This window comes from Danio rerio, chromosome 2 (assembly GCF_049306965.1).
Source record: "Danio rerio strain Tuebingen ecotype United States chromosome 2, GRCz12tu, whole genome shotgun sequence".
In the NCBI taxonomy this organism is placed as follows: domain Eukaryota; kingdom Metazoa; phylum Chordata; class Actinopteri; order Cypriniformes; family Danionidae; genus Danio; species Danio rerio.
The window spans coordinates 27,704,742-27,718,153 of NC_133177.1; the positions used below are offsets into that span (position 1 = coordinate 27,704,742).

Here is a 13,412-nt window from a genome sequence, read left to right on the forward strand (position 1 = left end):
ACAGGCACGCGGCGCGCGCACTCTACTGGACACTGGCTCGCGCTCTCTTGTCCTCCTCAAGCCCGCGCGACTCTGCCACTTCTTAAAACAGGTAAGGATACGGAAACGTTCCCCGGGTTTTGTCACCGTCAACGGCACGCTAAGGTCTAATTCGCGGCGTCAAAGGTGAGTGTAAATGAATAGAGTGTTCGCCGAAGTCAGGAGTGAGGTATGTCGCTAAAGCTATGGCTCCACCCCTCCCCCTGCATGAAGACCGCTGGAGGTTAGGCCGCATGTCTGTTACTGGCTCTCATAAAAACACCAAGAGACGGCCATTCAGGACCAGATCTCGGAGAAATCAATAACGAGAGCTTACGACGTGGTTTCTTGGCTTCCGTTTTCGGTTTAGTCGTTTCAGTCGCCGCCGCGGTAACTGTTGGAGGGACTCTAAAAGTCTGTCCTCATTTCACAACAAACAGGCGCAGTGAAGCACTTCCTTGAACAATCTGTATGCTGGAGGAAGACGCTGCTTTTGATGCCCAGATGCTCTGATTAGTGTGTATGATTGGCTTTTATGTATTTGTGTTTTTCAGGGCATTTATTTGTCTATCTTGTGAAGTTGTTTCATATTTGTTCTTTATTACTGGGACGGCCGGACATTTAGATAGGTTAACGTCAGACGTTTTAATTAATTCTCAAATAATTATCTCTGGCGACTAATAGTCAGTAAAATTATACTTAAAAAGTAATTCATATAAATAATGTGTGTTAACTACACATGCACGACCACAGTATGTAATGGAAAACCTAATTAAACTGTCAGGGTTTCCATAATGCTTTACAAGGAAATTTCTATAACAGTTACGTGAGTCATGTGACCAATGTTGTTTTTAGCAGATCTGTAACTTTTTTTGTGGTTTTTAATTTGAGTACTATTTTTAATAAAGTAATTACAAGCATGAAAATCAGCGTGGAAACCATGAAGTTTGGCTATTGGTTGATATTAGTAATTAACAGTTAATTGATTTTAAAGGGATAGTTCACCCAAAAGGAACATTTATTTGTTTATATATATATATATATTTATATATATATATATATATATATATATATATATATATATATATATATACATATACACACCCTCAGGCTATTCAGTTTATACTACTTGAATTTATTTCTTAAGATGAACATTAAATAATTTATTGAGCTGAAACTGTCATCCTTGCCCATTCGTAAAACATAGTGTTTATCACAATTTTATTTTAGTAGTTTAATATTTTCTTAATTCTTGCTTACCATGTAACCCAAATAAACAAGTTAAATAACATTAGATTTGTGCACACACACTCAATCCTGGAAGTTTCCAACTTACAAATGTCTTTTAAATATGTTATTAAGCTACTGTTGTTATTGTGTTCAGGAGTGAGTGCTAAGGCTGCTGATTAAAAGTAATAATATTGAAAATAATGTTAATTTGTCACAGACCTGTTGTTTTGCTTAATTAGATATCAGTTGGCTTTTAAAATGCCGGTAGTTGTTGATTTTTCGATTTATCAGAAACCCTCGTTTGAGCTTAAAATCTTTCTTGATGTTTAAGTAAAGAGTAAAGTCATCTTCATCTTGGATGACCTGAAGGTCAGTAATTTAACCGCACATTTTCAGGTGAGCGTTGCATTAAGTATCATCTTCTTTTACAGGTCCTTATTTGGAAATAAACTTCCAAACTCATTACCCTTGGTGTGACTAAAGAAGCGGATCCAAAGAATGAATATGATCAGTCAAGGAGGCAAAGCAACATGTACAGCCCGCTGGCTAAAGAAGAAAGTTAACTGACACAGACACACACAAGTGACTCAGAACTCGTGTCTGAGCCTAAATGTGTCAGACGAAGCTGCGGACAATTACCAGATCCAGAGGCCTTCATATCTTCTCATTTTAGAACACGCAGCTGTCAAAAAAAGGGGTCAAGTGAAACTGTCTGTGCCGACAGCACGTTTGGGAGTATCATTCTTCCTCGGTTGTGCTGAGAACTAAGCGATGGCCATGGTGAGAGGGGGGTGGGGAGATCCCAACGGGGAAACAAATGGACTTGGTGACAAGGGTTACCTGAGGGGAGATGAAGATGACGGGTCACCGCAAGGAGGCGGCAGCGACATGGAGGCCGGTGAGGATGATAAGGGATGTGTGGTGGACTGTGTTGTCTGCGGCGACAAGTCCAGCGGGAAACACTATGGTGTGTTCACCTGTGAGGGCTGCAAGAGCTTCTTTAAACGAAGTGTCAGACGAAACCTTAACTACACCTGCAGGTAATGCACAGAACTGAAGCAGTGATTATTAATGCAGTTGCTTTGCATGCTAATGTGAAGCTGTTTTGGTGCCTTTCAGATCAAACCGAGACTGCCAAATTGACCAGCATCATCGCAACCAGTGTCAATACTGCCGTTTAAAGAAGTGTTTCCGAGTGGGAATGCGTAAAGAAGGTAATTGTTTGATGCAAACACACTGATTTGTCAACGTAATATTAGATGTATAGTTAACAAAGAAGCTGTATCACTTATGTCCAGATTTAGACAATGTTTTCAAGCATACATTACCAAAATTCTGGGCTTGGCAAGTTTTTTTTATTTTATTTTTTTATGTTTCTTAAGTCTCTCAATCTTCTTTTCTTTGAAAAAGAATAAAACATGAATGGCATAAATTTCATTCAAATAATATTAAATGTGAAAATGTCTGATTTTTAAATATTTTTAAATTGGTTTGTCAAAAATAATTGTCTTTTGGTCAGTATGCTGTTGGTCACAACTCGCAGGCCTTTCCCAATTCCATCCCCCTCTCTCTCCCACGGTACTTTCTGTCTATGTACTGTCCTATCATATTAAAAAGAAAAATGACAAAAATCCTTAAATTATCATTTAAAAAAAGATAATTTTTTTGTTGGGAATAAAAATTATCATGTTAAGCTGTTCCGTAAAAAATGTAGAAATTGTGTTTTGAATATAATTTATATTAAATAGTTATTAAAAGCATAAAAAGCTGTGGATTGTGGAAACAAATGTGGTTGATTATTGACTTACTAATTAGTAACTAACAATGAATTGGGTTTTAAGGGATATATCGCACAAAATGAAGATTTGCTGTTACTTTACACAATCATTCAATGTACAGCAACTTCAGGTGACTTTATTTATTATTAATACGCTTGTAGGATCGCATAAAAATGATAAAAGTTTGAGAAAATTACAATAAAGAATATATATTTAATTGACCAGAAGCAAACAGCACATTTAAGATGGTAATGCAACCATGATGTAGAGGGAAATTCTGACTTCAGTTGCCACATCTCCAGACATTGTTCAGATCTGCAGAACTGTTAAGTTTGTATAATGTAGACTGTGTAGCTTTTAGGGTTCAAACTTTTTTTATTTAAGTCATGGTTCAGTGCTGGCAAAGTTTCTGTATGCATATACGTGAGAGCAAGGCATGATAGCTATTTGTGTGTGCTTTTGTATGGGAGATAAAAATAAGCAAATAGGTTGTTTTGCTGTTATAATATTCCCAAATTGTGTGTAAATAAGAACATGTGGAGAGTATGAAAAAGCATACTTTACGAATTAACAATCTGATTGCCATCTGCTTCAATTGCAGTCACATTCAGTTGTGTAATATAAGTGTTATATGCTTCATTTACTCAGACATTTTTAATTAATATATATAGTTAATGACACACAAATTGTAAAGGGTTTAATAGTGGTATAGTTCATTTTGAAACAAAAATAGCGAAATGTTCGTTAAGTTACATTTTTCATTGGAGGAAACAGCTGTGCTGATGAGGTGAACACAGAGAAAACCCAACTGCTCCTCCATGACATTGGGTGATACAAGGTTATCTATAGCTGCTTTTCCACTATCGTGCCAAACCGTTCTAAGAACACTTCGGTACGGTTACGGTTGTTTCTCCACTGAGCCTGGAACGGCGCGGCACGATTACAAACCGTTCTCGGCCCGGAATTCTCGGCACGGTTAGACAACCGTGCTGAACTGTGCTGACAGATTCTGTGTGTTGACGTCGCGACTCGGTTGCTAAGCTACCACAGCTGGCTCAGCAGAAGCGCGCTAGTCATCAGACATCCTCAATAAACTACAGTATATTTAATATAAAATAATGATCCAGGTCTAAACGATACAGTTTGAAAAGGGTTTTAAAACCATAGAGCAGTCTCTGGCAGAGAAGTGAATAACTCATCACATTCTTACGAAGATATTTTATTCATTAAAGTTATTATTTTATTGACTTGAATACAGACCTACTTCGCCTGCTGAATGTGAGTTTATTGCACGCAGCGCTGTATTTCACAGCACAAAACTCGCTCTGATCCGGGAGAGACATGCCAGCGACTTGCGCTGCTGACTTTTTTTTTTCCTGCTGCGCATCGAATAAAGCGAATAAAGTCACGCTTTGCATCGTCGATGTCCAAATTCCACAACAACATCACTATATCCATGGAACACGAACTTGCAGACTCTTTTAACAATGAGGAAATAATTGCACTTTTTAATTCAAAGCCAGGACAGCTTGTTAATACCGGCGAGACCACCTGAAGGACGGCGTGTTCGTGTTGTAATGTCGGCCGTCCAAAAGACTTTGCTTGAAAGCTTTACGGAGCGGCACTGTAACTGTCCAAGGTACTGTTGTATGATTTATATTATAGCATATGCACTAATAAACAAGTCAAAAGAATGAATTAATTAAATAAATATGGATTCTTAAATGTCAGTATTGCTTTTACTCAAAAAATATCAATACGTTTTGACAAATGTTTTATAAAAATAAAATGAGCAATTTTCATAATTTCAGCTATAGGCAATTATATGATTCAGTTATACATAAGTTATATGACATTTATGAGGCATATAACATGTTTCTGTGTTTTTTTTTTTTTTTGTGGTGATCTTTAATATAGCTACGCAAATATTTTCTAAAACGTCTAGCAATATTTCGCCTACAGCTTGTTAGTTAATTATGAACACAAAAATAATTATAAAAATAAAAATAAAATGATCAAAATAAAAAGATAATAAAGCAGCATTTTAGTGCTTTATATGCTTTAAATCCTGCAATATATGTGTTGTTTCATATTCGTTTTTTTCACTTGCTGCATTCGTTATTTAATGTTTGAATAGTAAAACAAATAACAGCCATCGCTTAAATGGTTTCATTTTACCATCAAAATGTAGTATATTTTATATCATTATCAACTTTTGATATAAATACGCAGTGTAATTTAATTAATTGTTAAAAATGAAATAATTTATGTGCTGTGTTTTTATTAGTGAAAGTGCCCGCTCACCTTTGACAAGGCCTGTCCAAAATTATATTTTTGCCACTATAATGCAAATGCACTATTATTGTTGTCTTATCATGGTTTATTTTTCTGTTATGTTCAGAGATTTTAAATATTATTTATTTCCCCTCCAATTATTTTTAATCATCACGTTACATTTTGGTAATTTTACCTCCAAATAAAATTTAGCCAGAGCTGCGCAACATATAAATAAATAAGGGTGCACATTTAGCACCCCTATTTGATAGAGCGGCATAACAGTGTTTAGTCACATGCTTTTGCTTTTATGAAAAATAAATAAATAAATAGTTTCGGCTCTTATTTAACTTTAATTGAACAAAGGGAGCCGTTTACATTGCGTTACCAAGGCAACTACTGATGCGTTTTGTGTAATGTTTTAAAGAGCTTTGTCGCAGCACGACAGTGGAAAATGAAACCGTATCCGTGCTGTCTGGCCCGGTTTGGCACGGAATGGAACAGTTCTGTTTAAAGAACGATTCAGCACGATAGTGGAAAAGCGGCTTATGTTAAAGAACTGCAAATAAGCAGATATCATAACAATTTATCGATAAACACACCTCGTTCTCTTACTGTCCACGGCTGTGGTTTGCTGATCAAATAAAAAACAAAAGACGGGGAGGAGCCGAATTCTGCCGGTGTTTTCATTTCAAATTTAAAGGGGACTGAGGCGATAATTTAGTGTACAGTTTTTAAGCGAATCGCAAAAGTTTTAGGGGGGCTCAGTAGAAATATAGGGGGGCTACAGCCTTCCTAAAATAGGCCTAGCAACGCCCATGCTCTGCACTATACTAATGACTTATTGGGTCTAAAACCATGTGTTTCAGTTTCATTGTCCAACCCCTGTATGTGTACACGTCATGCACATGTGGTGTAATGCATCAAAGATCTTATGGTTTGGATCACATTGCGCATTTTGAATCACGGATCAAACCATTTTTCGCATCAGCCAAAAAGGAGGACACAAATGTAATTTGCCATTTATTCATTACAAAAACAGTGATGCAAAAGTAATTTATGGTTTTAGCAGACATAACTTAGAACCTGTAGTTTAAAAAAATAAAATGAAGAAATAACCAGTTTAATTAATAATACTAATACGAAATGTATGAGTCTAAAATATATTTAATTAAAAAAAAAAAAAAAAATATATATATATATATATATATATATATATATATATATATATATATATATATATATATATATATATATATATATATTTTTTTTTTTTTTTTTTAACCCAAAAATGAATTGAATTGTTATTAATTAATGGTAATTAATTTTTTACAGCTTTTTTCACAAACTTCATGCTGCAAAATTAACAAAACAGAGCATTAAGAATCCATGTAGTCTTATTAAAGAATATCATTCTTAGGCACAGGCTCTTTAAATTATTTAAACACAGATTCGATATACCTTCATTAGTTCCACAGTAGGGAAATGTCTGTTACAGCAGCAAGAAAAATAAGATGAAAATAAATAGAATAGGTTACTAGATTCAAATAATCTTGCAAACTTACAAAGCAGAGTACTGAAGGAAACCATTTTACATCTGATAGAGTGAAGAGAGTCTAAGATCAGTATTTTATTTTAAGCCGACCCAGATGGTGTTTGTTTACCACAATTGCCAGTGCACATGATGAAACGTGCATCAAAGCCCAATGACCTATATATCTTATCTCCTCAACAGTTTTGCCTTTAAAACTGAGCGTTTTATATAAACACACACACACACACACACACACTGCTATTTATATTATTACATTTTCTCTTTATATTTGTCTAGTATTCCCCTTTTCATTTCATCATTTATATCCAAAAGCTTGCATAATAAAGCTTGGGATATTTCGAAGCCCTCTATACTCTCTCTACCAGATGTTGCATGAACAAATAAGAAAGTCATCCCTCAAGCTCTTCATCTCCATCACGACTCCCTTCTCTCCTCTTCTTCTCCCCTTTAGCAGTTCAGCGTGGACGGATCCCACCTTCACATTCGAGCCTGAGCCCATCTACAACTCCAGTAGGCGGTAATGCCGGCGGTGGTGTGAGCGAGTTCTACAATGGGCAGCCGGTGTCCGAGCTCATCTCCCAGCTCCTGCGGGCAGAGCCTTACCCTAACAGCCGCTACAGCCACCAGTACAACCAGCAGATGCAAGGCGGTGGTGGCGGTGGATCTGGCATGGGCATCGACAGCATCTGTGAGCTCGCTGCCAGACTCCTGTTTAGCATCATCGAATGGGCCCGAAACATTCCGTACTTCCCCGAATTGCCAGTATCGGAGCAGGTGGCCTTGCTGCGGCTCAGCTGGAGCGAACTGTTTATTCTGAACGCAGCTCAATCTGCCCTGCCACTGCACATGGCCCCGCTGCTGGCCGCCGCAGGCTTCCACTCCTCACCCATGTCCGCGGAAAGGGTGGTGTCCTTCATGGACCAGGTGCGCGTCTTCCAGGACCAGGTGGAGAAGCTGACGCGTCTGCAGGTGGATTCGGCAGAGTACAGCTGTCTCAAGGCCATAGCGCTCTTCTCGCCAGGTAAACTGCATTTATCCAGGTGAAAGGTGATGGAATGTGTAAATGATCCAAATGGTGGAGAGTAGAATTGTGTTTTGTGCTAGGAGTTAGGGTAGTGCTAGCTCCCCCTACTGGATGAAAGTACACACATTGTTTGAAAATGAGGCCTGTTTAGGCTGCCTGTCTTTAGCCTAGTATATTCTGTCCTGCAACATCGTAGCAGGACATCGCATCAGCAACAACTGTATTCTTCAAACCTTTTCAAAATGTTTGTCTTATTCAGAATTGAGATGTAACCATTAAATATGTAATATATTCATAAAATTAACCATTAACCATCATCTTATAGATGTAATTGAAATAGTTTAGACTTAATAATTTTATCATCCAGTAGTGAATATTTGAAGTGGATCAAAAAAAGTTTTTCAAAACTGTCCTTAGACAAGAATGGATGTTCAATAGTTTTAGGAGTTTTGATCCTCTTCAAATGTTGACTGTAATATTTTTGGTAAATCTTATGCAGGGCTGTGCAATAAATTGCAATTGCATAAAAATAGCGATTTAAGCACATGCAATTTCTAAACCGCGTAAGGCTGCAATTTTATCTATTAATTTATTTCGATTTTTATTCAGAATACGTTCTTGTGCGCATGATTTTAATATGTTAACCAATCAGAGCTGACACAGCGAACCGGGCAATTACAGCCAAGCTGAGCGGGAGAAAGATGCTAACCAGTCAGAGCTCACTCCGCGCATGACGAAGTTGAGCGGGAGAACTGAATAGGTGGTTTTGAGTTATGTTAGTTAATCTTTATTTTTTTCATGTTGTCTGTTTTTAAGACAATTTAGTACATTTTTGTTTATCAAGCAGATAATACTACTGTGTACAGTATGTTATTAACGAGAGTTGAGGTTATTTAATCCTAATTTATTTTATTTTGTCTGTTTTAAAGACAGTTTTACTAAAGTTTTATTTATTAAACTTAATACCATGTTATTTCATTGTGAAATGTTTTGTTATGCACTTCTTGTGCACTGAATACATTTAGAGTGTATGTATGTAGCTTGTTTGAAAAAGCAAAAATAGTTGCCAAAATCGCAAATAAAATTGCAATATCGCAATATTCGTTCAAAAAAAATCGCAATATGATTATTTTGTCCATATTGCACAGCCCTAATCTTAAGCTTGTTTTACAAATAAAATAGGTCACACTTTACAGTATGCTTTAATTTTATAGTATTTAATTACACTACTAAGAATGAACAATATTTGTACAGGATTTATTAAATTTACTAAAATCCAAAATTGTGCTTGTTAACATTAGATAATGCGCTATTAACGAACAACCTTTTTTCAGTAATAAATGTATTGTTCAGTGTTTTTCATGTTAGTAAATGCAATAACTAATATTAATGGAAAATTAATGTAAATAAGCTATAGTTAGAATTAGAATGTAATATAAAATCATTACTACACATAGGGCTGCATGATTAATCAAAAGATAACAGTCTCGATTCAACCCCCCACACGATCTTAATCCAGCATCTCTACAATTCAGCAAGTTTGGGAAAAGCATAAAAGCAGTCACACAAGTCTTCACATTGTTTTATATACTTTGCTTAGCAACGCCACCTCCAAATGGCCTTAAAATTGTCACATACTGTATTCATAAGATATAATTCACCCAAAAATGTAATTTCTCTCTCAATGTAATGATGTATTCATGGCTGAGAAATCATTCGTGAGCTAAAGCACTGTTAGTTTACTACTGAGAGGATGCATGCCTGCCCGCAGTGGATATCTACTTTAGTGAACAGAGCGTGCATTTTAGTAAACATACACATGCATACTAACATTAATGCAAACTCATTGAAAATAAGCTAAAATTAGAATTAGAATGTAATATAAAACATTTTATTACTATGCACATGCTACTGCAATTTGTGCTTTAATCTTTCTGGATTCAGGTTTTTTCCAGTTTATATTCTTACACTCATGTTTTAACTGGGTAGACACTCGGTTAAATAGAATGTTACTAATAAAAAGCATGCAACTAATGCACTCCCAGAACATCTAAAGTGCTTTTTACATTCTCAATTCAGTGTTCATTTTAGTTTTGTTCTAAACTACATTTTAAAGCATGTCTTATTATTTATTGTCTTAAATATTTTACAGTAATAAGCAATATAAATGATCCTTTCTTTACAGTATATTACTTATTTTCTATACATTATATTGCATTTAATATATTTAAATTTGTAATCAAATCAAAATTGTTATTACTATTAAGGTACATTCTGGTGCACCGTAGTAAAGTATTGTGGTCTTAATTTGAAGTCAAACTTGCTCTTATTTTGCAAGGTTGTCATGAAGACGCTTGCGTTTCTGTGTGTACATATTATGACAATAGGTTTTAAGTAATTCTGTGTAATGTTACATTTGGAAAATTGTAATCTCTATATTAAGCAAGCAATATATAAACACAGATTTTCCAGAATTCTACAGCAAATTCCATTTGCTTTTTCTGCATTGCGGAAACCAAAGGGCATTCAAATGATTTTGACCTTGGCACAGCCGACATCATGCCCTACCAGCTGAGTTACAGAAAGTCTAGTTCCAGACCTGCAATCAATATCTGCTCTTCTTGATGTTTGTGCTCAGATGCGTGTGGGCTGACAGATCCCGCTCATGTAGAAAGCCTGCAGGAGAAAGCTCAGGTGGCTCTTACCGAGTACGAGCGCATGCAGTACCCCGGGCAGCCCCAGCGTTTCGGACGGCTCCTGCTGCGACTGCCCGCTCTGAGGGCCGTGCCCGCCAGCCTCATCTCTCAGCTCTTCTTCATGCGGCTCGTGGGCAAAACGCCCATCGAGACACTCATCCGTGACATGCAGCTGTCTGGCAGCTCCATCAGTTGGCCGTATGCTCCTGGACAATAATCTTCATCACATGTGACCAGCCTGAACGGGAAGATCTTGGTCTGACTTGTTTTGTTTTTTTATATCCACACATTTACATCTGATATTCAGTGTATTGCCTAATGCAACAGGGTCGCACTATGGAAATGGTGAATTGGGTATTATGTTGCAGATCGGTGAACTTCAACATGACTTGAAGTATTTGTTATCTGCCAACCAAAGGTAAGACGTGAGGTACCATTTTTTAAAGATTGTAATTAATTGGAAATGGGTTCAAACCCTAAAAGGCGAGATCTGACAGTTTGGTGTCAACAACACGAAGGTCACTTTGGACTGTTCCCGGAGGCCTGGGAAATCAAGTTCCCATCATGCTCCGCTCTGCCCTGTCCTTGTGCACCACAAAGCCTGAAGGAGGAGGAAGTAGACACGATGACATCCAAACAAACCAAACCCAAACAGTCTGAATTAGGACTAAGGCATTTGTTATGCCAACGAGAACTTGTATTTTTTAGCTCTTTTTACCCTTGTCAAAGCTAACGCATTTCTGAGGAGAGAGTGAAATTTGCAACTGATTATGTTGAATTAAGTATAGCTGCGGACTTTATTTGTACTTTGAGTTAAGGTACAGGCTCATCTCATCAAGAATGATTCATATTTTGGAGCGCACACCCTTCATTTGAGATAGATGACAGGTGAAGTAGTCTTGTTTTTTTCTTTTCAGACAGACACCAATGAATTTTCTTCTTAAAAAGGTTTCTTTTTTTTTTTTTTTTTTTTAGTTTTTTCAGACTTCCACTGGTAATGAAGTCCTATTATGAACGTCGACCAAAAGAAATACCTCTACAGTCTGTTGAGACTCTGTGTCATTCACGGCTGTGTCAGATTTTCTATGTACCAACATACTTGAGCTGCTCACTTTACACTAAAGAGGAGTGATTGGATCAATCTGTCTGTTATGTTTGTTTCTCGAAGGCCGTTTTCAGCAGGAAACCGGCTGTGGCTGTTTTGTCTTTCGTGGAGCATTGCTCTGGTGTGGCGTTTCACAGGTGACAGCATGTTGTATTGGCTCTTGTTGTGAGATGTCCGTTTTCTAGCCTTATCATACATCAGAATGACTAATATTACCTCATATTTAGGCCTTTAAAACATATCAGACGGTCTAATAGACATCAATGCATCAAATCGGCAACGTGTACAGTTTTCATTTTAATATCTTTGTCTTTTTAAATACTTGTGTATGACGGCTTGATTAAACAAAGTATCATACAACGAATTGTGTGTTTTAGAGATTTTTTTTTGATGGTTATTTATTAAATTATGAAGGAAACATCATCTTTGGTGGGTTTATATTCATATTGCAAAATTTTAATTTTTTCCCATTTACAGGACCTTTTGCAACGTTAATTAAAAAACTGAAAATGTATACATGCTTCAGACAAAGAAATCCTGAGGATCCGCAACATAAGTCTTCATGTTCTTTTTATAGCCTTGGTCATAATTCTTCACCAGTTGCTTGATACGGCACAGTTCCTGCCGTAGTTTCTTACACTGGAGCTTCTTAGTCTTATATTCTGGAGACTGTAGAGAAAGGGTAACGGGGCGTTAGAGATTTAGGGACAAGTACATGAAACAGCAAACAATGTGCTACTTAGTCTCCCAGTACTTATAGGTAGGGCCAGACAGAATCTGCAGACATTTTTGCTATTTCTGCAGAGAATTTTGTTAAAAAAAAAAAAAAAAAAAAAAAAAAAAAACTCGATTTATGCGGGATGATTTTTGGAGTATCATAACTAATAACTTAATGTATGAAATAAAAAATAATACATGTTTACAATGCAAATCCAATTATTTAGTAAGCAACACAAGTCTCATATAATAGGACTACTAAAAGACAGAACATATTACTTTATAAACTGTATTGTAAATAAATCAAGTGAACATTTTAATATTGTTATTATATCGCAATAATATTAGTGAAATTAATAAAAAAATAAAAATATAAATTTACAGACATTTACACAAGTAAATGCATAGACTCATTGATGGGCTAAAAATCTGCGGAAATCTGCGCATTTCTGCACATGCTGATTCCGTATGGGCCTACTCATAGGTAAAAATCTATTTATACTGAAAAGTATATATCCATACCCGTTTCAGATCCTTAAGTCGATTATATTCATCAGCTACAGCCTGTGATGCAGACAAAATAAATATAAAGCAAGTTTAGTGTTAATGCTTTAGAAGGTAATATGGCAACTAGGAGATTTTTTCTCAAGTTTAAACTCTAGTAATTTATCTAGTAAGTTTTTTTTTCTTATAATTTTGAGTTAGCATTTCACAATTCAAAATTGCAACTATTTCCCAAAATTGTGAGTTCTTGGTATTTTTTTTCACAATTCTGAGCTATTCTCGCTATTTATTTTCCCTCTCTCTAAGAACTGTGGTTAATTTATTTAACATGTTTAAAGAAAAGTCACAAATGTGAGATTTAAACACACACTTCAGTCATTATTAAACACAAACGTTATTATTTTAACCAGTTACTGTTAACATTTAGTAAAATGTTTATAAAACTAGGCACATTGAGCTGTCATTATTCTCAAATATTCAAAGGCAGCTTATTAGAAAGGGTTTCCGCATT

General features: G+C 36.1%; 2 protein-coding genes across 8 annotated transcripts in view; one reads left to right on the forward strand and one right to left on the reverse strand.

Moving 5' to 3' along the window:
- On the forward strand, positions 1-12,044 carry nr2f6a (nuclear receptor subfamily 2, group F, member 6a). Of its 6 annotated transcripts, none has more exons than XM_073912459.1 (5): positions 1-538; positions 1,680-2,288; positions 2,368-2,462; positions 7,307-7,876; positions 10,518-12,044. In XM_073912459.1, exons 2-5 carry the CDS (start codon positions 2,020-2,022, stop codon positions 10,790-10,792), a joined length of 1,209 nt encoding a protein of 402 aa, XP_073768560.1. In that variant the 5' UTR covers positions 1-538; positions 1,680-2,019; the 3' UTR covers positions 10,793-12,044.
- Positions 12,045-13,412, reverse strand: part of zgc:154006 — a 21,831-nt gene continuing 20,463 nt past the window's right edge. Inside the window, exons 12-13 of one of the 2 annotated variants that reach the window (XM_068224524.2) lie at positions 12,920-12,961; positions 12,045-12,349 (exon numbers count right to left, since the gene is read on the reverse strand). In XM_068224524.2, the coding sequence (XP_068080625.1) occupies positions 12,203-12,349; positions 12,920-12,961 (189 nt within the window). In that variant the 3' untranslated portion in view covers positions 12,045-12,202. The remainder of the gene's footprint in view (positions 12,350-12,919; positions 12,962-13,412) is intronic. The other variant, NM_001080004.1, reaches the window with a different exon arrangement.